The sequence below is a fragment of the Chiloscyllium punctatum genome, chromosome 31 (assembly GCF_047496795.1).
Source record: "Chiloscyllium punctatum isolate Juve2018m chromosome 31, sChiPun1.3, whole genome shotgun sequence".
In the NCBI taxonomy this organism is placed as follows: Eukaryota; Metazoa; Chordata; class Chondrichthyes; order Orectolobiformes; family Hemiscylliidae; genus Chiloscyllium; species Chiloscyllium punctatum.
In genome coordinates this window covers 79,117,431-79,144,812 of record NC_092769.1, presented here as the reverse complement: position 1 = coordinate 79,144,812, position 27,382 = coordinate 79,117,431, and the positions used below count along the sequence as shown (strand labels likewise).

The 27,382-nt window shown below is 54.1% G+C and overlaps 2 protein-coding genes across 8 annotated transcripts in view; one reads left to right on the top strand and one right to left on the bottom strand.

The window, feature by feature from the left end:
* The window catches only part of mark2b (MAP/microtubule affinity-regulating kinase 2b), a 206,176-nt gene extending 185,157 nt beyond the window's left edge, over positions 1 to 21,019 (top strand). For all 6 annotated transcript variants that reach the window (XM_072551202.1, XM_072551206.1, XM_072551203.1 and 3 more), the window contains one exon: positions 15,789 to 21,019. In XM_072551202.1, coding sequence (XP_072407303.1) covers positions 15,789 to 16,131 — 343 coding nt within the window. In that variant the 3' untranslated portion in view covers positions 16,132 to 21,019. The remainder of the gene's footprint in view (positions 1 to 15,788) is intronic.
* Positions 21,020 to 22,080: 1,061 nt separating this feature from the next.
* rcor2 (REST corepressor 2) overlaps positions 22,081 to 27,382 on the bottom strand; it is a 69,375-nt gene continuing 64,073 nt past the window's right edge. For both annotated transcript variants that reach the window (XM_072551207.1, XM_072551208.1), the window contains one exon: positions 22,081 to 27,219. In XM_072551207.1, coding sequence (XP_072407308.1) covers positions 26,878 to 27,219 — 342 coding nt within the window. In that variant the 3' untranslated portion in view covers positions 22,081 to 26,877. The remainder of the gene's footprint in view (positions 27,220 to 27,382) is intronic.

The window sequence follows — 27,382 nt, the reverse complement described above, 5'->3', positions numbered from 1 at the left end:
TCTGTGCTCCTGTCGGTCGCGCAGTGAGCTCTGTGCTCCTGTCGGTCGCGCAGTGAGCTCTGTGCTCCTGTCGGTCGCGCAGTGAGCTCTGTGCGTGTTTGTCGGTCGCGCAGTGAGCTCTGTGCGCCAGTCGGTCGCGCAGTGAGCTCTGTGCGCCAGTCGGTCGCGCAGTGAGCTCTGTGCGCCAGTCGGTCGCGCAGTGAGCTCTGTGCGCCAGTCGGTCGCGCAGTGAGCTCTGTGCGCCAGTCGGTCGCGCAGTGAGCTCTGTGCGCCAGTCGGTCGCGCAGTGAGCTCTGTGCGCCAGTCGGTCGCGCAGTGAGCTCTGTGCGCCAGTCGGTCGCGCAGTGAGCTCTGTGCGCCAGTCGGTCGCGCAGTGAGCTCTGTGCGCCAGTCGGTCGCGCAGTGAGCTCTGTGCGCCAGTCGGTCGCGCAGTGAGCTCTGTGCGCCAGTCGGTCGCGCAGTGAGCTCTGTGCGCCTGTCGGTCGCGCAGTGAGCTCTGTGCGTGTTTGTCGGTCGCGCAGTGAGCTCTGTGCTCCTGTCGGTCGCGCAGTGAGCTCTTTGCTCCTGTCGGTCGCGCACTGAGCTCTGTGCGTGTTTGTCGGTCGCGCAGTGAGCTCTGTGCTCCTGTCGGTCGCGCAGTGAGCTCTGTGCGTGTTTGTCGGTCGCGCAGTGAGCTCTGTGCGCCAGTCGGTCGCGCAGTGAGCTCTGTGCGCCAGTCGGTCGCGCAGTGAGCTCTGTGCGCCAGTCGGTCGCGCAGTGAGCTCTGTGCTCCTGTCGGTCGCGCAGTGAGCTCTGTGCTCCTGTCGGTCGCGCAGTGAGCTCTGTGCTCCTGTCGGTCGCGCAGTGAGCTCTGTGCGTGTTTGTCGGTCGCGCAGTGAGATCTGTGCGTGCTTGTCGGTCGCGCAGTGAGATCTGTGCGTGTTTGTCGGTCGCGCAGTGAACTCTGCGCACGTTGGTCGCGCAGTGAATTCTGTGCGCGATTGTCAGTTGCGCAGTGATCTCTGTGCGCATCAGTCACGCAGTGAGCTCTGTGCGCCTGTCGGTCGCACGGTGCACTCTGTGTGTCTGTCGGTCACGCAGTGGGCTCTGTGCACCAATCGGTCGCACAGTAGGTGCTGTTGCTGTGTCGGTCGCTCAGTGAGCTCTGTGCGCCAGTCGGTCGCTCAGTGAGCTCTGTGCGCCAGTCGGTCGCTCAGTGAGCTCTGTGCGCCAGTCGGTCGCGCAGTGAGCTCTGTGAGTCTGTCTGTCGGTCGCGCAGTGTGCTCTGTGAGTCTGTCTGTCGGTCGCGCAGTGTGCTCTGTGCGTGTTTGTCGGTCGCGCAGTGTGCTCTGTGCGTGTTTGTCGGTCGCGCAGTGTGCTCTGTGCGTGTTTGTCGGTCGGGCAGTGAGCTCTGTGCGCCAGTCGGTCGGGCAGTGAGCTCTGTGCGCCAGTCGGTCGGGCAGTGAGCTCTGTGCGCCAGTCGGTCGGGCAGTGAGCTCTGTGCGCCAGTCGGTCGGGCAGTGAGCTCTGTGCGCCAGTCGGTCGGGCAGTGAGCTCTGTGCGCCAGTCGGTCGGGCAGTGAGCTCTGTGCGCCAGTCGGTCGCGCAGTGAGCTCTGTGCGCCAGTCGGTCGGGCAGTGAGCTCTGTGCGCCAGTCGGTCGGGCAGTGAGCTCTGTGCGCCAGTCGGTCGGGCAGTGAGCTCTGTGCGCCAGTCGGTCGGGCAGTGAGCTCTGTGCGCCAGTCGGTCGGGCAGTGAGCTCTGTGCGCCAGTCGGTCGGGCAGTGAGCTCTGTGCGCCAGTCGGTCGGGCAGTGAGCTCTGTGCGCCAGTCGGTCGGGCAGTGAGCTCTGTGCGCCAGTCGGTCGGGCAGTGAGCTCTGTGCGCCAGTCGGTCGGGCAGTGAGCTCTGTGCGCCAGTCGGTCGGGCAGTGAGCTCTGTGCGCCAGTCGGTCTCGCAGTGAGCTCTGTGCGCCAGTCGGTCGCGCAGTGAGCTCTGTGCGCCAGTCGGTCGCGCAGTGAGCTCTGTGCGCCAGTCGGTCGGGCAGTGTGCTCTGTGCGCCAGTCGGTCGGGCAGTGAGCTCTGTGCGCCAGTCGGTCGGGCAGTGAGCTCTGTGCGCCAGTCGGTCGGGCAGTGAGCTCTGTGCGCCAGTCGGTCGGGCAGTGAGCTCTGTGCGCCAGTCGGTCGGGCAGTGAGCTCTGTGCGTGTTTGTCAGTCGCGCAGTGAGCTCTGTGCGCCAGTCGGTCGGGCAGTGAGCTCTGTGCGCCAGTCGGTCGGGCAGTGAGCTCTGTGCGCCAGTCGGTCGGGCAGTGAGCTCTGTGCGCCAGTCGGTCGGGCAGTGAGCTCTGTGCGCCAGTCGGTCGCGCAGTGAGCTCTGTGCGCCAGTCGGTCGCGCAGTGAGCTCTGTGCGCCAGTCGGACGCGCAGTGAGCTCTGTGCGCCAGTCGGTCGCGCAGTGAGCTCTGTGCGCCAGTCGGTCGCGCAGTGAGCTCTGTGCGCCAGTCGGTCGCGCAGTGAGCTCTGTGCGCCAGTCGGTCGCGCAGTGTGCTCTGTGCGCCAGTCGGTCGCGCAGTGAGCTCTGTGCGCCAGTCGGTCGCGCAGTGAGCTCTGTGCGCCAGTCGGTCGCGCAGTGAGCTCTGTGCGCCAGTCGGTCGCGCAGTGAGCTCTGTGCGCCAGTCGGTCGCGCAGTGAGCTCTGTGCGCCAGTCGGTCGCGCAGTGAGCTCTGTGCGCCAGTCGGTCGCGCAGTGTGCTCTGTGCGCCAGTCGGTCGCGCAGTGTGCTCTGTGCGTGTTTGTCGGTCGCGCAGTGTGCTCTGTGCGTGTTTGTCGGTCACGCAGTGAGCTCTTTGCTCCTGTCGGTCACGCAGTGAGCTCTGTGCGCCAGTCGGTCGCGCAGTGTGCTCTGTGCGTGTTTGTCGGTCGCGCAGTGTGCTCTGTGCGTGTTTGTCGGTCACGCAGTGAGCTCTGTGCGCCAGTCGGTCGCGCAGTGTGCTCTGTGCGCCAGTCGGTCGCGCAGTGTGCTCTGTGCGTGTTTGTCGGTCGCGCAGTGTGCTCTGTGCGTGTTTGTCGGTCACGCAGTGAGCTCTTTGCTCCTGTCGGTCACGCAGTGAGCTCTGTGCGCCAGTCGGTCGCGCAGTGTGCTCTGTGCGTGTTTGTCGGTCGCGCAGTGTGCTCTGTGCGTGTTTGTCGGTCACGCAGTGAGCTCTTTGCTCCTGTCGGTCGCGCAGTGAGCTCTGTGCGTGTTTGTCGGTCGCGCAGTGAGCTCTGTGCGCCAGTCGGTCGCGCAGTGAGCTCTGTGCGCCAGTCGGTCGCGCAGTGAGCTCTGTGCTCCTGTCGGTCGCGCAGTGAGCTCTGTGCTCCTGTCGGTCGCGCAGTGAGCTCTGTGCTCCTGTCGGTCGCGCAGTGAGCTCTGTGCGTGTTTGTCGGTCGCGCAGTGAGCTCTGTGCGCCAGTCGGTCGCGCAGTGAGCTCTGTGCGCCAGTCGGTCGCGCAGTGAGCTCTGTGCGCCAGTCGGTCGCGCAGTGAGCTCTGTGCGCCAGTCGGTCGCGCAGTGAGCTCTGTGCGCCAGTCGGTCGCGCAGTGAGCTCTGTGCGCCAGTCGGTCGCGCAGTGAGCTCTGTGCGCCAGTCGGTCGCGCAGTGAGCTCTGTGCGCCAGTCGGTCGCGCAGTGAGCTCTGTGCGCCAGTCGGTCGCGCAGTGAGCTCTGTGCGCCAGTCGGTCGCGCAGTGAGCTCTGTGCGCCAGTCGGTCGCGCAGTGAGCTCTGTGCGCCTGTCGGTCGCGCAGTGAGCTCTGTGCGTGTTTGTCGGTCGCGCAGTGAGCTCTGTGCTCCTGTCGGTCGCGCAGTGAGCTCTTTGCTCCTGTCGGTCGCGCACTGAGCTCTGTGCGTGTTTGTCGGTCGCGCAGTGAGCTCTGTGCTCCTGTCGGTCGCGCAGTGAGCTCTGTGCGTGTTTGTCGGTCGCGCAGTGAGCTCTGTGCGCCAGTCGGTCGCGCAGTGAGCTCTGTGCGCCAGTCGGTCGCGCAGTGAGCTCTGTGCGCCAGTCGGTCGCGCAGTGAGCTCTGTGCTCCTGTCGGTCGCGCAGTGAGCTCTGTGCTCCTGTCGGTCGCGCAGTGAGCTCTGTGCTCCTGTCGGTCGCGCAGTGAGCTCTGTGCGTGTTTGTCGGTCGCGCAGTGAGATCTGTGCGTGCTTGTCGGTCGCGCAGTGAGATCTGTGCGTGTTTGTCGGTCGCGCAGTGAACTCTGCGCACGTTGGTCGCGCAGTGAATTCTGTGCGCGATTGTCAGTTGCGCAGTGATCTCTGTGCGCATCAGTCACGCAGTGAGCTCTGTGCGCCTGTCGGTCGCACGGTGCACTCTGTGTGTCTGTCGGTCACGCAGTGGGCTCTGTGCACCAATCGGTCGCACAGTAGGTGCTGTTGCTGTGTCGGTCGCTCAGTGAGCTCTGTGCGCCAGTCGGTCGCTCAGTGAGCTCTGTGCGCCAGTCGGTCGCTCAGTGAGCTCTGTGCGCCAGTCGGTCGCGCAGTGAGCTCTGTGAGTCTGTCTGTCGGTCGCGCAGTGTGCTCTGTGAGTCTGTCTGTCGGTCGCGCAGTGTGCTCTGTGCGTGTTTGTCGGTCGCGCAGTGTGCTCTGTGCGTGTTTGTCGGTCGCGCAGTGTGCTCTGTGCGTGTTTGTCGGTCGGGCAGTGAGCTCTGTGCGCCAGTCGGTCGGGCAGTGAGCTCTGTGCGCCAGTCGGTCGGGCAGTGAGCTCTGTGCGCCAGTCGGTCGGGCAGTGAGCTCTGTGCGCCAGTCGGTCGGGCAGTGAGCTCTGTGCGCCAGTCGGTCGGGCAGTGAGCTCTGTGCGCCAGTCGGTCGGGCAGTGAGCTCTGTGCGCCAGTCGGTCGGGCAGTGAGCTCTGTGCGCCAGTCGGTCGGGCAGTGAGCTCTGTGCGCCAGTCGGTCTCGCAGTGAGCTCTGTGCGCCAGTCGGTCGCGCAGTGAGCTCTGTGCGCCAGTCGGTCGCGCAGTGAGCTCTGTGCGCCAGTCGGTCGGGCAGTGTGCTCTGTGCGCCAGTCGGTCGGGCAGTGAGCTCTGTGCGCCAGTCGGTCGGGCAGTGAGCTCTGTGCGCCAGTCGGTCGGGCAGTGAGCTCTGTGCGCCAGTCGGTCGGGCAGTGAGCTCTGTGCGCCAGTCGGTCGGGCAGTGAGCTCTGTGCGTGTTTGTCAGTCGCGCAGTGAGCTCTGTGCGCCAGTCGGTCGGGCAGTGAGCTCTGTGCGCCAGTCGGTCGGGCAGTGAGCTCTGTGCGCCAGTCGGTCGGGCAGTGAGCTCTGTGCGCCAGTCGGTCGGGCAGTGAGCTCTGTGCGCCAGTCGGTCGCGCAGTGAGCTCTGTGCGCCAGTCGGTCGCGCAGTGAGCTCTGTGCGCCAGTCGGACGCGCAGTGAGCTCTGTGCGCCAGTCGGTCGCGCAGTGAGCTCTGTGCGCCAGTCGGTCGCGCAGTGAGCTCTGTGCGCCAGTCGGTCGCGCAGTGAGCTCTGTGCGCCAGTCGGTCGCGCAGTGTGCTCTGTGCGCCAGTCGGTCGCGCAGTGAGCTCTGTGCGCCAGTCGGTCGCGCAGTGAGCTCTGTGCGCCAGTCGGTCGCGCAGTGAGCTCTGTGCGCCAGTCGGTCGCGCAGTGAGCTCTGTGCGCCAGTCGGTCGCGCAGTGAGCTCTGTGCGCCAGTCGGTCGCGCAGTGAGCTCTGTGCGCCAGTCGGTCGCGCAGTGTGCTCTGTGCGCCAGTCGGTCGCGCAGTGTGCTCTGTGCGTGTTTGTCGGTCGCGCAGTGTGCTCTGTGCGTGTTTGTCGGTCACGCAGTGAGCTCTTTGCTCCTGTCGGTCACGCAGTGAGCTCTGTGCGCCAGTCGGTCGCGCAGTGTGCTCTGTGCGTGTTTGTCGGTCGCGCAGTGTGCTCTGTGCGTGTTTGTCGGTCACGCAGTGAGCTCTGTGCGCCAGTCGGTCGCGCAGTGTGCTCTGTGCGCCAGTCGGTCGCGCAGTGTGCTCTGTGCGTGTTTGTCGGTCGCGCAGTGTGCTCTGTGCGTGTTTGTCGGTCACGCAGTGAGCTCTTTGCTCCTGTCGGTCACGCAGTGAGCTCTGTGCGCCAGTCGGTCGCGCAGTGTGCTCTGTGCGTGTTTGTCGGTCGCGCAGTGTGCTCTGTGCGTGTTTGTCGGTCACGCAGTGAGCTCTTTGCTCCTGTCGGTCGCGCAGTGAGCTCTGTGCGTGTTTGTCGGTCGCGCAGTGAGCTCTGTGCGCCAGTCGGTCGCGCAGTGAGCTCTGTGCGCCAGTCGGTCGCGCAGTGAGCTCTGTGCGCCTGTCGGTCGCGCAGTGAGCTCTGTGCTCCTGTCGGTCGCGCAGTGAGCTCTGTGCTCCTGTCGGTCGCGCAGTGAGCTCTGTGCTCCTGTCGGTCGCGCAGTGAGCTCTGTGCGTGTTTGTCGGTCGCGCAGTGAGCTCTGTGCGCCAGTCGGTCGCGCAGTGAGCTCTGTGCGCCAGTCGGTCGCGCAGTGAGCTCTGTGCGCCAGTCGGTCGCGCAGTGAGCTCTGTGCGCCAGTCGGTCGCGCAGTGAGCTCTGTGCGCCAGTCGGTCGCGCAGTGAGCTCTGTGCGCCAGTCGGTCGCGCAGTGAGCTCTGTGCGCCAGTCGGTCGCGCAGTGAGCTCTGTGCGCCAGTCGGTCGCGCAGTGAGCTCTGTGCGCCAGTCGGTCGCGCAGTGAGCTCTGTGCGCCAGTCGGTCGCGCAGTGAGCTCTGTGCGCCAGTCGGTCGCGCAGTGAGCTCTGTGCGCCAGTCGGTCGCGCAGTGAGCTCTGTGCGCCAGTCGGTCGCGCAGTGAGCTCTGTGCGCCTGTCGGTCGCGCAGTGAGCTCTGTGCGTGTTTGTCGGTCGCGCAGTGAGCTCTGTGCTCCTGTCGGTCGCGCAGTGAGCTCTTTGCTCCTGTCGGTCGCGCACTGAGCTCTGTGCGTGTTTGTCGGTCGCGCAGTGAGCTCTGTGCTCCTGTCGGTCGCGCAGTGAGCTCTGTGCGTGTTTGTCGGTCGCGCAGTGAGCTCTGTGCGCCAGTCGGTCGCGCAGTGAGCTCTGTGCGCCAGTCGGTCGCGCAGTGAGCTCTGTGCGCCAGTCGGTCGCGCAGTGAGCTCTGTGCTCCTGTCGGTCGCGCAGTGAGCTCTGTGCTCCTGTCGGTCGCGCAGTGAGCTCTGTGCTCCTGTCGGTCGCGCAGTGAGCTCTGTGCGTGTTTGTCGGTCGCGCAGTGAGATCTGTGCGTGCTTGTCGGTCGCGCAGTGAGATCTGTGCGTGTTTGTCGGTCGCGCAGTGAACTCTGCGCACGTTGGTCGCGCAGTGAATTCTGTGCGCGATTGTCAGTTGCGCAGTGATCTCTGTGCGCATCAGTCACGCAGTGAGCTCTGTGCGCCTGTCGGTCGCACGGTGCACTCTGTGTGTCTGTCGGTCACGCAGTGGGCTCTGTGCACCAATCGGTCGCACAGTAGGTGCTGTTGCTGTGTCGGTCGCTCAGTGAGCTCTGTGCGCCAGTCGGTCGCTCAGTGAGCTCTGTGCGCCAGTCGGTCGCTCAGTGAGCTCTGTGCGCCAGTCGGTCGCGCAGTGAGCTCTGTGAGTCTGTCTGTCGGTCGCGCAGTGTGCTCTGTGAGTCTGTCTGTCGGTCGCGCAGTGTGCTCTGTGCGTGTTTGTCGGTCGCGCAGTGTGCTCTGTGCGTGTTTGTCGGTCGCGCAGTGTGCTCTGTGCGTGTTTGTCGGTCTCGCAGTGAGCTCTGTGCGTGTTTGTCGGTCGCGCAGTGAGCTCTTTGCTCCCGTCGGTCACGCAGTGTGCTCTGTGCGTGTTTGTCGGTCGCGCAGTGTGCTCTGTGCGTGTTTGTCGGTCACGCAGTGAGCTCTTTGCTCCTGTCGGTCGCGCACTGAGCTCTGTGCGTGTTTGTCGGTCACGCAGTGAGCTCTGTGCGCCAGTCGGTCGCGCAGTGAGCTCTGTGCGTGTCTGTCGGTCACGCAGTGAGCTCTGTGCGCCAGTCGGTCGCGCAGTGTGCTCTGTGCGTGTTTGTCGGTCACGCAGTGAGCTCTTTGCTCCTGTCGGTCGCGCACTGAGCTCTGTGCGTGTTTGTCGGTCACGCAGTGAGCTCTGTGCGCCAGTCGGTCGCGCAGTGAGCTCTGTGCGCCAGTCGGTCACGCAGTGAGCTCTGTGCGTGTTTGTCGGTCGCGCAGTGTGCTCTGTGCGTGTCTGTCGGTCGCGCAGTGAGCTCTGTGCGCCAGTCGGTCGCTCAGTGAGCTCTGTGCGCCAGTCGGTCGCGCAGTGAGCTCTGTGAGTCTGTCTGTCGGTCGCGCAGTGAGCTCTGTGAGTCTGTCTGTCGGTCGCGCAGTGTGCTCTGTGAGTCTGTCTGTCGGTCGCGCAGTGTGCTCTGTGCGTGTTTGTCGGTCGCGCAGTGTGCTCTGTGCGTGTTTGTCGGTCTCGCAGTGAGCTCTGTGCGTGTTTGTCGGTCGCGCAGTGAGCTCTTTGCTCCCGTCGGTCACGCAGTGTGCTCTGTGCGTGTTTGTCGGTCGCGCAGTGTGCTCTGTGCGTGTTTGTCGGTCACGCAGTGAGCTCTGTGCGTGTTTGTCGGTCGCGCAGTGAGCTCTTTGCTCCTGTCGGTCGCGCAGTGAGCTCTGTGCGTGTTTGTCAGTCGCGCAGTGAGCCCTGTGCGCCAGTCGGTCGCGCAGTGAGCTCTGTGCGCCAGTCGGTCGCGCAGTGAGCTCTGTGCGCCAGTCGGTCGCGCAGTGAGCTCTGTGCGCCAGTCGGTCGCGCAGTGAGCTCTGTGCGCCAGTCGGTCGCGCAGTGAGCTCTGTGCGCCAGTCGGTCGCGCAGTGAGCTCTGTGCGCCAGTCGGTCGCGCAGTGAGCTCTGTGCGCCAGTCGGTCGCGCAGTGAGCTCTGTGCGCCAGTCGGTCGCGCAGTGAGCTCTGTGCGCCAGTCGGTCGCGCAGTGAGCTCTGTGCGCCAGTCGGTCGCGCAGTGAGCTCTGTGCGCCAGTCGGTCGCGCAGTGAGCTCTGTGCGCCAGTCGGTCGCGCAGTGAGCTCTGTGCGCCAGTCGGTCGCGCAGTGAGCTCTGTGCGCCAGTCGGTCGCGCAGTGAGCTCTGTGCGCCAGTCGGTCGCGCAGTGAGCTCTGTGCGCCAGTCGGTCGCGCAGTGAGCTCTGTGCGCCAGTCGGTCGCGCAGTGAGCTCTGTGCGCCAGTCGGTCGCGCAGTGAGCTCTGTGCGCCAGTCGGTCGCGCAGTGAGCTCTGTGCGCCAGTCGGTCGCGCAGTGAGCTCTGTGCGCCAGTCGGTCGCGCAGTGAGCTCTGTGCGCCAGTCGGTCGCGCAGTGAGCTCTGTGCGCCAGTCGGTCGCGCAGTGAGCTCTGTGCGTGTTTGTCCGTCGCGCAGTGAGCTCTGTGCATCTGTCAGCGGCGGTCTGTGCATGTGTCAGTCGCACACTGATCAGTGAGCTCTGTGCCTGTTTGTCAGTCGCACACTGAGCAGTGAGCTCCGCGTGTGTCAGTCGCACACTGAGCAGTGAGCTCTGCGCGCGTGTCAGTCGCACACTGAGCAGTGAGCTCTGCGCGCGTGTCAGTCGCACACTGAGCAGTGAGCTCTGCGCACGTGTCAGTCGCGCACTGGGCACTGAGCTCTGCGCACGTGACAGTCGCACACTGAGCAGTGAACTCTGCGCGTGTTTCAGTCGCACACTGAGCAGTGAGCTCTGCGCGTGTGTCAGTCGCACACTGAGCAGTGAACTCTGCGCGTGTCAGTCGCACAGTGAGCTCTGCGCGTGTGTCAGTCGCACACTGAGCAGTGAGCTCTGCGCACGTGTCAGTCGCATACTGAGCAGTGAGCTCTGCGCACGTGACAGTCGCACACTGAGCAGTGAGCTCTGCGCACGTGACAGTCGCACACTGAGCAGTGAGCTCTGCGCACGTGACAGTCGCACACTGAGCAGTGAGCTCTGCACGTGTGTCAGTCGCACACTGAGCAGTGAGCTCTGCGGGCGTCTCGGTTGCACAGTGACCTCTGCGCACGTGTTTCAGTATCGTGCGGAGCAGTGAGTTCCATGCGTGTGTCAGTCACGCAGTGAGTTCCATGCGTGTGTCAGTCGCGCAGTGAGTTCCATGCGTGTGTCAGTCGCGCAGTGAACTTTGCGAGTGTGTTAATTGCGCCTTGAGCTCTGCACGTGCGTGTCGGTAGGTCAATGGGCTCTGTGCGCATGTATCAGTCACTCAGTAAGCTCTGTGCGCGTTAGTCGCGCGGTGAGCTTATGCGCATGTGTCAGTCACGCTGTGTACTCTGCCCATATGTGTCAGTCATGTGTGGAGCCATGTACTCTGCGTGTGTGTCAGTCATGTGCGGAGTGGTGAGCTCTGCGCATGTGCTTGTTGCCCGCGATCAGTGAGATTCGCGTGTGAGTCAGTCGCACCCTGAGTGGTGAGCTCTGCGCCTGTGATTGTTGCCCCCTGACCAGTGAGTTCTGCATTTGTGTCAGTCACACAGTGAGCTCTCTGCGTGTTTGTCAGTCACACACTGAGCAGTGAGCTCTGTGTGTCTGTCAGCTACAACCTGAGCAGTGAGCTCAGTGCATGTGTGTCAATAGTGGTCTGTGCATGTGTCAGTCGCTCACTGATTAGTGAGTTCTGTCAGTGTGTTAGCTGCACAATGAACTCTGTTCGTCTGTGTCAGATGCACCCTGGACTATGAGCTCTGTGCGTGTGTCACTCGCATCCTGAGCAGTGAGCTTTGTGCGCGTGTTGGTTACACACTGAGCAGCGAGCTCTGCGTGTGTCAGTCGCACACTGAGCAGTGAGCTCTGTGTCGGTCGTGCCCAGAGCAGTGAGCTCTGTGTCGGTCGTGCCCAGAGCAGTGAGCTCTGTGTGTGTGTCGGTCAGGCGATGAGCTGTGTGCGCCTGTGTCAGCTGCAACCTGAGTAGTGAGGTCTGTGCGTGTTATTCGCAGACTGAGCAGTGAGCCTTGTGCGTGCCAGTGCCAGTCGCGCGGTGAGCCGTGCGCATCTGTGCCAGTCAAACGGTGAGCCCTGTGTGCGCGTCAATTGCATGATTAACTGTGTGCGCGCGTGTGTCAATTGCTTGGTTAGTTGTGTGCGCGCGTGTCGGTCACACCCTGAGCAGTGAGGATTGTAAGTGTGTCAGTCGCGCAGTGAGCTCTGTGCTCCTGTCGGTCGCGCAGTGAGCTCTGTGCTCCTGTCGGTCGCGCAGCGAGCTCTGTGCTCCTGCTGGTCGCGCAGCGAGCTCTGTGCTCCTGCTGGTCGCGCAGCGAGCTCTGTGCTCCTGCTGGTCGCGCAGCGAGCTCTGTGCTCCTGCTGGTCGCGCAGCGAGCTCTGTGCTCCTGCTGGTCGCGCAGCGAGCTCTGTGCTCCTGCTGGTCGCGCAGCGAGCTCTGTGCTCCTGCTGGTCGCGCAGCGAGCTCTGTGCTCCTGCTGGTCGCGCAGCGAGCTCTGTGCTCCTGCTGGTCGCGCAGCGAGCTCTGTGCTCCTGCTGGTCGCGCAGCGAGCTCTGTGCTCCTGCTGGTCGCGCAGCGAGCTCTGTGCACACGCAGGTCGCGCAGCGAGCTCTGTGCACACGCAGGTCGCGCAGCGAGCTCTGTGCACACGCAGGTCGCGCAGCGAGCTCTGTGCTCCTGCCGGTCGCGCAGCGAGCTCTCTGCTCCTGTCGGTCGCGCAGTGTGCTCTCTGCTCCTGTCGGTCGCGCAGTGAGCTCTGTGCTCCTGTCGGTCGCGCAGTGAGCTCTGTGCTCCTGTCGGTCGCGCAGTGAGCTCTGTGCTCCTGTCGGTCGCGCAGTGAGCTCTGTGCTCCTGTCGGTCGCGCAGTGAGCTCTGTGCTCCTGTCGGTCGCGCAGTGAGCTCTGTGCTCCTGTCGGTCGCGCAGTGAGCTCTGTGCACGCGTAGGTCGCGCAGCGTGCTCTGTGCACGCGTAGGTCGCGCAGCGTGCTCTGTGCACGCGTAGGTCGCGCAGCGTGCTCTGTGCACGCGTAGGTCGCGCAGCGTGCTCTGTGCACGCGCAGGTCGCGCAGCGTGCTCTGTGCACGCGCAGGTCGCGCAGCGTGCTCTGCGCACGCGCAGGTCGCACAGCGTGCTCTGGGCATCTGTCAGCTGCACTCTGATCAGTGAGCTCTGTGTCTGTTTGTCGGTCGCATGCCTTGCAGTGAGCTCTGCGCACATGTCGGTTACACGCTGAGCAATGGGCTCTGCGCACATGTCAGTCGCACGCTGAGCAGTGAGATCTGCGCGTGTCGGCCGCACACTGAGCAGCGAGTTCTGCGTGCGTGTCGGTCGCACAGTGGGCTCTGCCCGAGTTAGTTGCAGCTTGAGCAGTGAGCTCTGTGCATGTGTCAGTCATGCAGTGAGCTCTGTGTGTGTCAGTCGCGCAGTGAGTTCCGTGCGTGTCAATCGTGCAGAAAGCTCTGTATGTGTGTCAGTCACACAGTGAACTTTGCGAGAGTGTAAATCTCGCCTTGCGCTCTGCACGTGCATTTCAGTCGGTTAGTGAGCTCTGTGCGCATGTATCAGTCACTTTGTAAGCTCTGTGCGTGTTAGTCACACAGTGAACTTATGTGCATCTGTCAGTTGCACCATGAGCTCTGCACGTGTCAGTCACGTGCAGAGTTGTGGGCTCTGTGCGTGTGTCAGTCGCACCCTGAGCGGTGAGCTCTATGCCTGTGATTGTTCCCCGACCAGTGAGCTCTGCATTTATGTCAGTCGCTCTGTGTGTGTGTGTGTGTGTGTGTGTGTCAGTCGCACCCTGAGCAGTGGTTCAGATTCTGATCAATCCTTTGTCTGCACTTTATTCCAACACCCCATTATCTCCCATCCTTTGGGATCTGGTTTTTTGATCTGGCTAAAACACGACACCAACAATATTTCCCAAATTCCCAATTGGTACCTAATCAGGAATGAATTTGGTTTGATTTTACTGGGCGCTCTTTCTCTCTCTGTCGCCTCTAAGCAGTATAGAAAATACAAATCAATTTATAAATTGTAGACTGTTGCAATGGCATTGATTCTAGCTGTGGGTGATCTGTTGTGGGCAATCTTCAGGTTTCCGGATTGGTATCAGTAGCATCACTGGAAGATTCAGCATTTTCACCTCCACATCAGACTGGAGTCAACACAAACTGTAAACCCCAGGCATACATCCGCACGCACTCCTCTGCCCTCTCCTCACGCTCCTACCCTGCCCCTCTCACCGTGCTCCTCCCCGACCCACTCCCTGCCCTCTCCCTGCACTCCTCCCTAACCCTCTCCCAACGCTCTCCCCGATTCACTCCCCCGCCCTCTCCCCGGTTCACTCCCCCGCCCTCTCCCCGGTTCACTCCCCCGCCCCCTCCCCGGTTCACTCCCCCGCCCCCTCCCCGGTTCACTCCCCCGCCCCCTCCCCGGTTCACTCCCCCGCCCCCTCCCCGGTTCACTCCCCCGCCCCCTCCCCGGTTCACTCCCCCGCCCCCTCCCCGGTTCACTCCCCCGGTTCACTCCCCCGCCCTCTCCCCGGTTCACTCCCCCGCCCTCTCCCCAATTCACTCCCCCGCCCCCTCCCCGGTTCACTCCCCCGCCCCCTCCCCGGTTCACTCCCCCGCCCCATCCCCGGTTCACTCCCCCGCCCCCTCCCCGGTTCACTCCCCCGCCCTCTCCCCGGTTCACTCCCCCGCCCCCTCCCCGGTTCACTCCCCCGCCCCATCCCCGGTTCACTCCCCCGCCCCATCCCCGGTTCACTCCCCCGCCCTCTCCCCGGTTCACTCCCCCGCCCTCTCCCCGGTTCACTCCCCCGCCCCATCCCCGGTTCACTCCCCCGCCCTCTCCCCGGTTCACTCCCCCGCCCCCTCCCCGGTTCACTCCCCCGCCCCCTCCCCGGTTCACTCCCCCGCCCTCTCCCCAATTCACTCCCCCGCCCCCTCCCCGGTTCACTCCCCCGCCCTCTCCCCGGTTCACTCCCCCGCCCTCTCCCCAATTCACTCCCCCGCCCCCTCCCCGGTTCACTCCCCCGCCCCCTCCCCGGTTCACTCCCCCGCCCTCTCCCCAATTCACTCCCCCGCCCTCTCCCCGGTTCACTCCCCCGCCCTCTCCCCGGTTCACTCCCCCGCCCTCTCCCCGGTTCACTCCCCCGCCCCCTCCCCGGTTCACTCCCCCGCCCCATCCCCGGTTCACTCCCCCGCCCCATCCCCGGTTCACTCCCCCGCCCTCTCCCCGGTTCACTCCCCCGCCCTCTCCCCGGTTCACTCCCCCGCCCTCTCCCCGGTTCACTCCCCCGCCCCCTCCCCGGTTCACTCCCCCGCCCCATCCCCGGTTCACTCCCCCGCCCCATCCCCGGTTCACTCCCCCGCCCCATCCCCGGTTCACTCCCCCGCCCTCTCCCCGGTTCACTCCCCCGCCCTCTCCCCAATTCACTCCCCCGCCCTCTCCCCGACCCACTCCCCTGCCCTGTACTCTCATTCCTCCCTTGCTGACTCCTCGAGCTCCCGCCTGCCTTCTCTCTGCGCCCTCCCCCTCGATCCCTTCCCTCTCTGCCATTTCCCCGTCCCCTTTCCCCTCCTCGCTCTCCCTCCCCATCCCTCCACCCTCCTGCCTGTCTTTGGACAGCCTATCCCTCGTCCTTCCTCAATTGTGCTGCGTACTGGGATCTCACTCTCGGCTTATCCGTTTGAAATCTGCTCTTATTACACCTTAGCCTGTGAACTGTAGCTTCTGTCAGATGCATCAGTCTGGTTCCTATGAATCAAGGACAGTTTAAGTTTCTTGTCCTGCAACTGCCCAGTGCAAACTGTGCCTCAGCCTTGTCCCTGGGCTGATGACTCTTGCTGGCTAGAACAAGGGATTACAGGAGTGGGACAGTTTTTTTCCACAGTTTCTGTGACGTTCCTAACAGCTGTGGACTGCAGTGATTTACCACCTCCTTCAGGGCATTTAGGGATGGGTCCACCCTTGGAGCAATTTTTTAAAAATAGGTCATGCTGACCACCTTTTATTTTTCAATGCTGAGGTAGAGATTTCCAATCAAATAAATTTGATTGAATAAAGTGAGCAATCAGAGGTTATGGGGGAAAAGGCAGGAAAGTGGAGTTGATGATCAGACCAGCCATGATCTTATTGAATGGCAGAGCAGACTTGTTGGGCTGAATGGCCTACTCCTACTCCTCTATCATATGGTATTTGCAGAAACTTAAGGTGGCTCAGTGGTTAGCACTGCTGCCTCACAGTGCCAGGGACCCGGGTTCGATTCCGGCCTTGGATGACTGTGTGGAGTTTGCACATTCTCTCCATGTCTGCGTGGGGTTTCCTCCCACAATCCAAAGATGTGCAGGTTAGGGTGAATTGACCATGGAAACTGCAAGGTTACAGGGATAGGGTGGGGTTCTGAGTGGGATGCTGTTTGGAAGTTTGGTATGCACTCAATAGACTGAATGGCCTGGACTTCTAAAAATTACAATCCTGGCTGTGAATCCAATTAAAAAGGAGGTAGACCTTATGTGCAGTGTGTGTCGCGGGGAGTGATAGGAAAGACTCAGGATGATCTGATGGATTGCTGAAGGTTATGAAAGGTTTTGATAATATAGACATTAAGCTCAATGTGCTCCATCAATATGAAACGTCCCTTGCTTAGAGGGTGGGAAGAATGTGGGACTTGTTCCCATAAGGAAGGGTCAAGGAGAATCCTGTTGATACATTTAAGGCAGGGAAGCTGGATTAAACACATGGGAGAAAGGGATAGGGTGATGGTGAGGCTCATATGGAGCTGAAACATCAGCTGATGGGCTGAATGGCCTGTGTCTGTTTTGTCAACTGGGTTTAATTTGAATTGTAATCTGTCTCGCCTCTTCCTCCAGATCCAATCTCAGTGCGGAGAAAGACGAGAACAAAGATGCCAAACCTAGGTCACTACGTTTCACGTGGAGTATGAAGACAACAAGTTCAATGGAGCCCAATGAGATGATGAAAGAGATCGGCAAGGTTCTGGATGCCAATAACTGTGAGCATGAGGGACGGGAGCGGTACATGCTGTTCTGTATGCATGGGGACCCCACCAAGGACAACCTGGTGCAATGGGAGATGGAAGTGTGCAAACTGCCCCGACTCTCCCTCAACGGAGTCCGTTTCAAACGCATATCTGGCACCTCCATAGCATTTAAGAATATAGCGTCCAAAATTGCCAATGAACTCAAGCTGTAAGGAAAGCCATGCGAACTTGTCCAAGATTGTTGGAGGCACCAGGTTTAATCGGGACAGTTGAGCAAGAACTCAAGCTGACACTTTCTGGGCTGGATTCTTTCAGTTTTGAGATTTATTTTTTGCATTAGTGTTTTAAGTTTATTTTTTAGTTTTTTTTATCTGACTGATCATGTATTGCACACATTCTTGACATGTCACTGTGGGATGGCAGATTTTGTTGAACTCCACACCCTGCCTCTTTCCTTTTCCCCATATCCCTCCTCCTGTATATATGGTGACTTGAAGCAGAGGCCATTAACTTTGGATCTCACATTGTGCACTACACTAACACTGTAGTGAGTGGATTTCTCCAGGTAGTTGAGATGAAGAAGAGCAGGTTTATTACTTGTGGCCTGAAAAGAGTATGTAATTGTGAGGAACTTCTAAATTCAGCAGTTGCCTAACTATAGATTCAATTGTAGCATTTATTGGATTAAAAGTAATATCCCTCTTCCTCCTCCTGTTTTCCTTTTCCACTCTCCACCTTTTGCTTCCCATACTCTCTCCTTCGTTTTTCTCCCACTCCTGTACATCATCACTCTTTGGAGAACTGGGCCTGAATAAGGTTTAATTCTCAGAATTCCTGCTTTGTTAACTTGTTCCCAGGGAGAATGAGCCAAGGCCCTTTTCCAAGATTTGTGCCTTCAGTTAGCAACTGGTTCTGATTGTAAACCTGGTGCCAATGGGCTCTCTGCCCAGCTTCCTGATGTTGATTGAAGGGTGATTGGTTTGGGGTGATGGGGGGCTCACTTTCCAGAATCCCTACGTTCTTAATGTCCCTCTTCCATCTCCTTCCTCCTTATACCACCACCATCATTCAGTCACTCACTCTTTCTCCCCCACTCCACCACCTCCCCACCCCCTTCAAGCCTTCACTTTTTTTTCTCCACCCCAACTTCTTATGTCCTGTTACACTACAAAACCAACACTATCTGCTTATGTGCCCAGGAGCTGTTTAAAATCAGGCCACTCCTTGTGAAATCAGGAGATTGGAACACCATTTCTGTACAAGACAAAATAATCATGGCTGTTTCTGAGTTGTTTCCATTTCATTCTGGAATTCCTGTTTAGATTTATTTACTGAATAGTCCCTTTTAATAGTTTATGCATCCCAGTCAAGGCTTCTTCCCTAACCCAAAGCAACTTAAGTAAAGGTTGGAAAAGGGAAGGTGTTTTGGAAGGTCTTTGCTGTTGAAGTTTCTGAGAATTTGTAAATTAATTAATGCAATCTTCCTGTCTTCTGTCTTTTTAAAAATTAATTAAGCAGTAGATTAATCTCAAATTATTGACAAACATTCTTTATTCAGCTGAATGTTGAGCTCCCAAACCATTCCTTTATTCCTTCATCTTCCCCACCAGAATAATTTAATTTAGGTTAAACTTCCAAGGCAGAAATTTCTTCCAGGGTCCCCAACCCCATTTTATTTTCAACCTGTGACTGTTAAGTAGCCTCTGGACTGTTAGATGCAGTGTTGGCCCACATTAACTGTGATTATTTCATTTTGCATGACTATTTCCAGGGCATTACAGAGAGATGTGACACAGCAATGTATTTATAAACTTTACCTGTAATCTCCTTCTCACATTGCATGTCTTCATCCACCCAGAGTGAAAATATTATATTCCTCCCTGGTTTCTTTGGTCCTCCTGCCCAGTCGTTGTTCCTGGATCTCCCTGAGGCCTGGATGGTGGCACTGGCGAGTTGGACAAGTTCAGTAGGTGTACTGTTTGTTGCTCACCACCAAAGATGCCCCTTCACTGTAGGAACCACGAGTCCCAAGTACCACCAGGGGCTGCCATCCAGTTTCTAGATTAGAAATGCTCCCCTGAAAACGGGGATTGAAGAACAGATGTCTATAGTACAATGGGCATTAGCCCACTTGGACCTGCTGCTGTCTGAGAGTTTGGTTCTGGCCCCAGTTTGTGAGCTCGGATCAGTAATCAGTGTTTGTGTCCAAGAAGGAAACACTGACAGGAGAGGTAAGAGAATTGGCATATTCACTGGTTGGGGGAGGAATAGAGAAGTAATTATCAACCTGGAGAAATTATACCTCCCCCTCCCCCTACACCCACACCCACAAGGATTGGGGATGAAGCAGAGGCATTGCTGGTATGTGAAATGTGCTTTAAGGACAGCTATGTTTGGGTAGGAGTGAAGGTGGGTCTCCCCTCCAGTTGTGTCCTCCCTTTATTTTGTCAGTGTGTACTGCTGGCCAGAGTTGTGAAAAGATGAGAGTTGATTGAGAGAGCCAGGGTGAGACTGAACAGGTGAACAAGTTAGGTAAGAAGAGGCAGTGGTAGATGGACTCAGTATTTGGTTTAGTCTCCCACAATCTTTGGCCCCATCTCCAGTCCCTGTCTATGCTGGTGATAGAAACTAACTACTGCACACAAAGGGTCAGTCATCATGTTACAGCAGTGACCGGGTCTGACACTAAACTCCAGGGTTTCTGAGGTTCTAAGGCAGGTGTTTTTCCCATCTTCAATACTTAAACTAAGGACACAAATATCTGAACAATCACTCTGCTATTCCAACTGATCCAAACATCTTAACAGAGGCTTGAACCACCATTTTGATTTTCAGTTCAATCTTTATTTAGGTGTTTTCAATTTTAGGAAGTGTGTGTATTATACCTCAACAAGCAGATTTCTCGTTTGATACTGGACTCGAATGTCAGTGGGCATAGAGAGACTTGCTGTGTCTGACTAGTCCTGGCTTGGATTCCAGCTGAGTTAGGACTCTAGGTCTGGCTCTGCACAGTGTATGCATTGATTAGGCATATTCATAGCCCAAATCTGTATCGACTTCAAACACAGATAGTTGTCAGGGATTGGGTGATTCAGTTGGTCTGTTCATCGCCAGGATTTTGTTCCTAAGTCAAGTGCAGAGGGGATCAAAGCCTTAAGACATGAGCCCCATTCAGTTATCATTTGGTTCTCAGCTGCTGGCAACACACTTGATTGCCATGTGATATTTGGTTAAGTAGTGATAAGATGTGGTTAATATATCTGCAAAGCTACCTACTTTTTAAACACACTTCCTCCTGGATTGACGCTTTGATCCAGCTGGGAACCAGCAGAACAAGGTGGGATTCCTTCAGTTCATCTCTCTTCACAAGCTCAGACATCTTCTCCCAATTTGTGCAACACTTCTTCAATCAGAGAAATTGATTTCTTGTTCTAATTCAACTCGGATCTTGACAAACACTGTAACATAGAGAAAGCTAATCTTTTAGATTTTCAGTTGTTGCATTGTATTTGCTGATGTAAAAAAGGCCATGCTTTTCTTGTACTGTCAGTTAAATGAGGCTCCTGCTCTCTGTTCAGATCTCCGTTGTCTTGCCTCAAATGACTATTTTATAAAGTTCTTTGAGACAGAAGTTGGTAACTTGACTGATCTGAGACTGCAATGGGACTTGAAAATTTCCTAATGAGCAGGTAGAGTACCTGCTTAGTTAAAGGACATATGTATAATAGATCACCTGTACAGGATACATGTAGAGATGACATGCCATTTTCCCATTGCTGTAAATTACCCAAAACAATCTAATCCTTTTTTTCTAATTTGTCTCCTATAGAAAGATGTCTGGCTCTGTGTATCAGAATTATATTATTAACCTGCAGCAATTTCTCACCTGAAAATTAATTTGCTTTCATGCCCCCTGCCCAGCCCAACCCTATTTTCTTAAGTAATTCTTAATCACATTTTAAGTCTAAATATAAATTTGGCTGCAGGGATTTGTTTTTAAAACCCCTGGGTTTTGCCTGAGGTGCCCCAACATCTCTGTTGACTCTGTTCCTAGGACCAGAGTTCTAGCTCTGCAATCAGTCTCTTTGATGCTAGCCACTCTGTAACATACACATTTCTTTTTTTATTGCTGCATTGCTAATTATGGAGATCAAAACCTGTGGTCCATTCAGATTTGATGTTTGTACAAAATAATTTAAGTAAAAATGGGGTAGTACCCCAATTTCCTACTTCACTTTCCTGCATTTCAGTGTATACTTTGCTGCTGCTGTTATTAAACAGATTCCTTCTTTAGAATGATATTACTCTACCTTGGCTCTTCTGTTATAAAGGCACTGGCTTTTGTGGGAAGCCTTGTGGCTTCCATTTAGGGACAACTGCAACTTGCCACTGGTCAGGGACTGGAGTAAGGAACGTGAGGCAGTATCAGTCAAATCACTACCCAACATTCACATTCTCTCTCCGCTGCCCCCCCCCATACACACCCACCTCAGTTGTTCCTTTCCCCAAATAGTCAGTCCTGGCTCTTAAAAGCAGTCATTAAAACCATTTGCCAATATTAGTAACATTAATTTTCACCCTAAACAAGCTCTACAGTTTCCACTTGAATTGTGACTTTTTAAAATAAAAGATTCAGGGTGCTGTATGCCCTGGCCAAGCAATGGAGAATCCTATTTCCACTCCAGTTTGTTTGAAGAAGGCTCTGCTGGATTAAATCTGTCTTTGAATTTCAACATCTGTGATGCTAGGGCACTTAGGAACTGCTATGAAATTGAATTCTCAAGGGTTTAAGAACCACTTCCAACCTAATAGATCTGATGTGTGTATGGAGGGGAGGGGTCGGTGGTGTGGAACAAAGAATTTATTTAATTTTTTTAAATCATGAGTTTTGGGGCATATTTTCTGCATGACCCAAACTGGGAAATTGGTTTGTGTAGCTGTTTTTGTGTTAATTTCTTTGAATGATTAATGCCCTTTCATTTGAGAATTGTTTAATTGGAACCTGGCACCAGAGGGAGGAAAATAATGTATTAAATTTGGACTGGGAAAAGTTCACCTTTATGATTATAATAAAGATTCTCCTTCTATAGTTTAACATAACATTGGTCTGCCTGTTGTTATTACAGGTAAGAGGAATCAGTTCATAAGAGGGTCAATGAGACAAATTGTTCAAATGTTAGCAATGCAAAGGTGGATAAAGCTGCCTCAACAAGTGATATTTCTAATTTTAATAATAGTTATTTCAAATACACACTCTATTTGTAAGTGAATGAAGAAATAACTTGGAAGACAGAATGGCTTCTTGCTTCTGTGTTATCAACCAAGTCTGCTGATGTTCTTGGTAATTATCCAATGCCAGCTGAGCAGGGGTTGTCCATGTCTTACCTGCTAGGATGTTAGTGGGTGCCTTGGGACTCTTAGTTTTACGGCTGCCCAACTGGGAATAGGTCAACTTCTGCAGCTGGCATCTAAAAACAGTTGAATTAGAAAAGCTTTTTCTTGCTTTTTTTCACTCTGCTAATTCAATCCAGTTCAGGTCATGCATTACCATTACCATTACCATTACCATTTCCACATATGGGACAATGGAATGTGGGGTCATGGCCTTTTGAGAACAGTTGAGATCAGCCTTGGCATCATTCCCAGAACCAAAGGCTAGTGACAGGCTCTCCACAGCAGCAAAATCCTTGTGCTCAGTGTTCTGACCATAGGATTCTCTGCATCATGAAAAGCACTGTTCAGTAGTGCATAAAATCACAAAAACATAAATACACATTAACATTTACCATTGGAACGGTGTGAAAAATACACTGAGTCCATGTTTGAGAGAGAAGAATGTACATGGGGCTGTGGAAGAAGATTAAAAGATTGGGTTGAACCCATAATTAATACTTTCTTGTACATTATCTGGAAATCTTGGTCCTTCACTTGGCTGGATCCCAAAGTATTTTAAAAAAAAAACAGGAGAATTCTAATATCTGTTCCTCAAATACATTGTGATCTCGCTCTGTGCAAACCAGCTGCTGTGTTTCAAACACTACGACAGTGACTACAGTTCCAAAAGTACTTCATTAGATGTCATGAGGTATCAGCACGTAGGGTCAATCATGATGGCTGGGTCGAGTTAACCACAAACCAAAAAACAACACAAGTCTAAGTCAGCGACTAGTAAAATATTTTATTGAAATCCCATCATTCACAATTTCCATTGCTGAACACCTGGAAATTCTGAACTGACTAAGCAGGGAAGAAGTATACCAAACTCACTAAAAAAAAGTTTGTAAAACACCAAAAATAAGTTAAGGAATCATCAAATGACATTTTTAAAAAAACACACATACGTGAGCACACGCACACGCGCACACACACACACACACACACACACAAATACTCTTAATAAAAACACAACAGAACATACAGGTAGCTAATACTGAAACAGTTATCCACAGCAGACATGAGCACTGAGGTCTGAGAGGGGCCATACCAGAAAAAATATACCTTAAAAAAAAGAGTTCTAGTAGGTATTTAATTGACATGGAGTCCTGCTAGTCTAGGATACAGAGTGTGAGCACTGTCCTTTAATGGTGTTGCAGTTCAGCTATTTCACACTCATTCAATTTTGAAATCTATATGAATGCAACATTAAAATGTTGATTTCCCTCACTGGTTCCCTGAAGTAGGGGCCATGGAGGTATTTGTATTAGGGACAGAATGAATATTGCTATTGTGCAAGGGTCAAACATGGCTGAGGAAAAAGGTAACAGCAAATGTTTTAATCAAAGTCTATCTCTCATTCACACAGTATACTTATCACAATCTTTTGACCATTTTCCCCAGAAAGAATCCAGTTAAAAGCTAAACATTAATCTAACTCAGCAGGTAGTTCATTAGCTTATTCAAGAAATCAGAGAACATCTTTCAGCAAGTGCACTGGAAAACCCAAATTGCTGCTCTTTACCATCTAAGGGTGGCAGAAGGGTTGGAAACAAACTGGCTTTTGAGACAAGAGAATCAAAGTGTGGGGGAAATAGGGAGACAGGCAGATAACTGACAGAGACAGGAGCCCACAAGTGAGGATCCTACCTTGGACCGTGGAATGAACTGTAGTTGCTCTTTTCTCACTAAGGCATCAAAGTGGGGTAGCATGCTTTCTTTATAATCATACACAGACAAGTTGTATTGACTGAACAAAGCAAATCTGATATTCAGCATTACTTTATACAGTCACCTATGAAATAAAGAAGATTGATGACTTCAAGAAGTCTCATTAATTCTGTGTGAACATATTATTTTATGGCAAAATACAAAATGATACGTGTAAAAGACAGACACCAGTCTGGATAAAGGTAAGGTCATTATTATACATCCCAATCTGATAATGGAGATGGCATTAAAAAAAGGCAATCTGACTGCTTACAGCTAACACAGGAACACCTTACATCAGGACTAAGTCTGTAAACCTGTGAATCCAATAAAGATTTATGGCTGTAATGGTGCTCCAATTTCAAAACAGCCAGATCACAATGGGAAGTCACCGTGAGGGAACCAGCATCAGTCAGTGGAACACACAATTCATTGAGGAAGGACAGGGTTTCAGCAGCATCACTGCCCAAATCCTAGAACACACAAGTTAGCAGCAGAACTCTGGATGAAAAATAGTAAGAGAATGTGTCTATCCCCAACCTTGCTAAATTTCCAAAAGCACTCTTGAAAGCTCCAGAACCAACTCATAATATATTTAATCATCACACAAGAGACTCCTTCAAGGAACTCAATGGTTTCCATTCAATCTTGGTGCATCCTGGACACCTTGTCACAGATATGACATGGTTTTTGCAGGAAGTAATATACAGTGCTTGTCCCTGCTCCCTTTCCTACAAACCAGATCATTTAGAGCAGACATGAAACAAGTGCTCATACACATCAGTACTCTGAAGCTAGCAAGTCCAAAGTGAGCTGACACGACCAAGTGATACTTCTGCTGTCATAGGGATTTGCTAACACCATTCACCAGATCTTAAAACCTGCAAATCACTTCGAAGTTAAAGTCGATATTAAACAGAGGCAGAAGGGACGTACAACCCTACATTCATTCATTATCCCAAAATTTTAGTTGGCTTTTAGTTTTGGACTGCTGGTGGTGGTGGGAGGGGCAAGTCTTTGGGTGGGGGTCAGGTTAACATCCCAGCACACAGCACTGAGGCAAGGTCAGGGCAGCTTTGAATGTAAACCCTTCCTGAGATCAGTCAACATTGATCCTCACTTAACTTCATTGAAAAACCATATCTGGTCATTTATCTCACCATGTGTAAAAGTCCCCCTGCTTACATCACTACAGTAACTACACTTCATTGGCTGTAAAGCACTTTGTAATGGGACATCCTGAGGTGATGATAGTTACGATAGTAAGAAAAGCTCCTTCTGTTTTAGATAATGGGAGATGGGTGCTAAAGCTTTGGAGTGGCTGGATGGGGTGGGGATGCAGGAGCAAATAGAAGGTGATTAATGGCTGTCAGAAAGGAAGACAGAAATGTGACCAGTATGCCCTCTCCCTGAGGGAGCAGTCACCACTCCTAACTCAAGCAGCAAGGTGGTAGCAGGCTAGGTAATACTTCTAGAGAATAGCTTTCTCATCTCAAGTTATTCAGAGTGGCTGGGATCAGTATCCTTCTTCAGAAAGGAAAATAAAACAATTCCTGCAATGAAATGAGACAAAGAGATGAAGGAGGAGAGAATCTCTCAGCCTTCACTTCATTTGGCACAATATGACATTAAAAAACTTCAACAAGAATAAAAAATGATTCCCAGTTACAGGACGAGTCAGAAGCCAGAGATACACAGATTAGAGAAGATTAACAAAAGAGAAAGGCAATGGAGGAATATTATAACACAGCAAGTTGTTGTGATCTAGAATGCGCTGTCTGGCAGGGCAGGATAAACAGATTCAACAGGAAATATAAAAATGAATTCATAGATTTCATGGAATCCCTACAGTGTGGAAGCAGGCCATTCAGCTCATTGAGTCAACAACAATCCTCTAAAGATCTCCGACACCCTATTCCCCTATCCCTTCATTTCCCACAGCTAATCCACCTAACCTGCACATCCGTGGACACAATGAACAATTTAGCACGGTCAATCCACTTAACCTAAACATCTCTGGATTGTGAGCGGAAATCAGAGCACCTGGAGGTAACCAATGCAGACACACCAAAAATGTGCACACTCCACCAAACGGTCATCCAAGGGTGGAATCAACTCAGGTTCCTGGCCCTGAGGCAGTAATGCTAACCAACTGTGCCACCCAATTCCAAAAAAAGGTAGAAGGGAAATGTTGCATGGCTGTGGGGCAAGTGGAAAAATTTAGATCAGGTTTTAAAACAGCTTTTGACATGATGGACTGGAATGGATTGTTCTAGGAGTCAAAATTGTAGGAAAACTCAACATTGCTTAAGTAAGCCTTCATCTCATGGACTCTTTTGAGATCTCTGTGATCTCATCACACTTCTCCAATCAAAATCTCTCAGGATCACTGGGTCACTAACTATTCTCCCCAATGACTAATGTTCTGACATTGAGATTCTGTCCATATTTCCAAGAGAAAATCCCTGTTTATGTTTTTAAAACCATAATTCAGACTTTAAAATGGGAGTGCCAGTTAAGGAGAGCAACACACTTTTACACATTGCTCTAGGCCACCATGTGTACTACTAAAGAATACCCCAACACTGTTCAAGTGTACTGCAGTCATATGGAATACAGACTGTGTCTCTCCCTACCCACCCCTGCTTCAGCTATCTGCTTCTTAACGTACCAACACTTTTCCCTACCACCCAAAGGCCTATGGTGAAGCAGTCAGTATCTACAAACAATCTCAGACACTCAATCAAACTACATACGGTCCCTATTCACGTTTCACAAAGGAAATATTAATTCTTCACTTTTAGTTATTTCATCACCTTCAGCCACCTGATCCTACAGGGTGGACAGATAGCTTCTCCCTCAAGCAGAGAGAAATAGCACTCTAGAAACCTTCTAGCTATCTAGGAACCATGAGGATACAGAAAATTCAAAACAGCAAGTGAACAGGGTAGGAAAAGGAGAGAGGGGACTGGAGGGAAGAGAATAATGTCCCCTTGGGAGATTTTCAATAGACTGGGAGTCTCAGAGACAATCCTGCTACTTAATGTGGATAATTAACACTTCTGGGTGGGCTCCAGGTAAAATAGATCTGAAAGTGGCCAATGGGACTAACCCCCTTACCCTCAAACCAACCCAAGATCCAGAACTAACCTCCCTCTCCCATCCCCAGGATCTAGTCCAGCACAGACATCCTTCTCACCTGGACTGACGACCCTCTCCCCATATATTCCAGCATCCTGAACTAACCTTCCTCTCCTTGATCAGGGTGAGGTCAGAATCCGTCTGTCTCTCATTCTGGCTCCAGGACTGACCTCCCTCTCCAATCCTGGGGTCCAGGATCCACTCTGTTCTCCCATCCTCGGCTTCAGAACTGATCCTCTCCTCACCTCTTGGGATCCAGGACTGATCCCTACATGCCCATTCCCAAAATTCAAGGTGATCTTGGTTAATCCTCTCAGGGTGAATAGAAGTAAGCAGACCACTGCTTTGTAGTGTTACAGATTCGGGAGGTTGGATCTCCCATATGTTAACAAAGCATCAAAAAGTTAAAACCTTATTTTTCCTTTTAAAAACTAAAACTTTTAAATTAGTGAACAAAAAAAGCCTTAAAACGCCGTTCTGTTGTTGGTGATTGTAGCTACGATGCTTGCAGTCCTGATTGCAGTTATAATGCTCTTCAAGTTAGTTGATCTCATCTACAATGTTTATGACTTCACTGGTTGTTGGTACGAGGCTTGCAGTCTTTGTTGATTGTAGCTGCGATGCTCAAGGCCATGGTTGATTGCAGCTACGATGTTCGTGATCTTGGGTGGAGCTCAGTGTGCAGAAGATGATGATGATTCAAGCTGGATACCAATGAGGGAGGGGAGGGGCTGTGAGCTAACCGATGACAGGATGGGCCGTGGGTTTGGTCGAGCTCCTGGAGGCAGTGCAACTGCAGGCCGGATCAGTGGGGGAGGTGGTTGATTGAGTGGAGGCCGGGACAGGAGGAAGCGGCCCTGCTGCAGGGGAGGTGGCTGCCTGTGGAGGGCAGGGGCTGCAGGCAGACTCGGTCTGAGCAGTGGCGGAGGCTGTGAGAGGGTCGTTGGGGTCACCGGGGTGGCAGCAGGGGTTGGAGCGGGTGGAGCTGGGGCAGCGAGTACGGGCGTCACTTGGACCTACGGAAAGAGAAGGAGAAGGAGAAGGAGAAGGAGTGGGGAGAGGCAGGGGTTAAAGATCATTGTGAATGGACATAAAACTTGATCCAAATACACAAATCAACAGAACTTAGACAGGTGATCCCAACCCATACTCCTGAAAACTTAATGCCTTATTTATTCA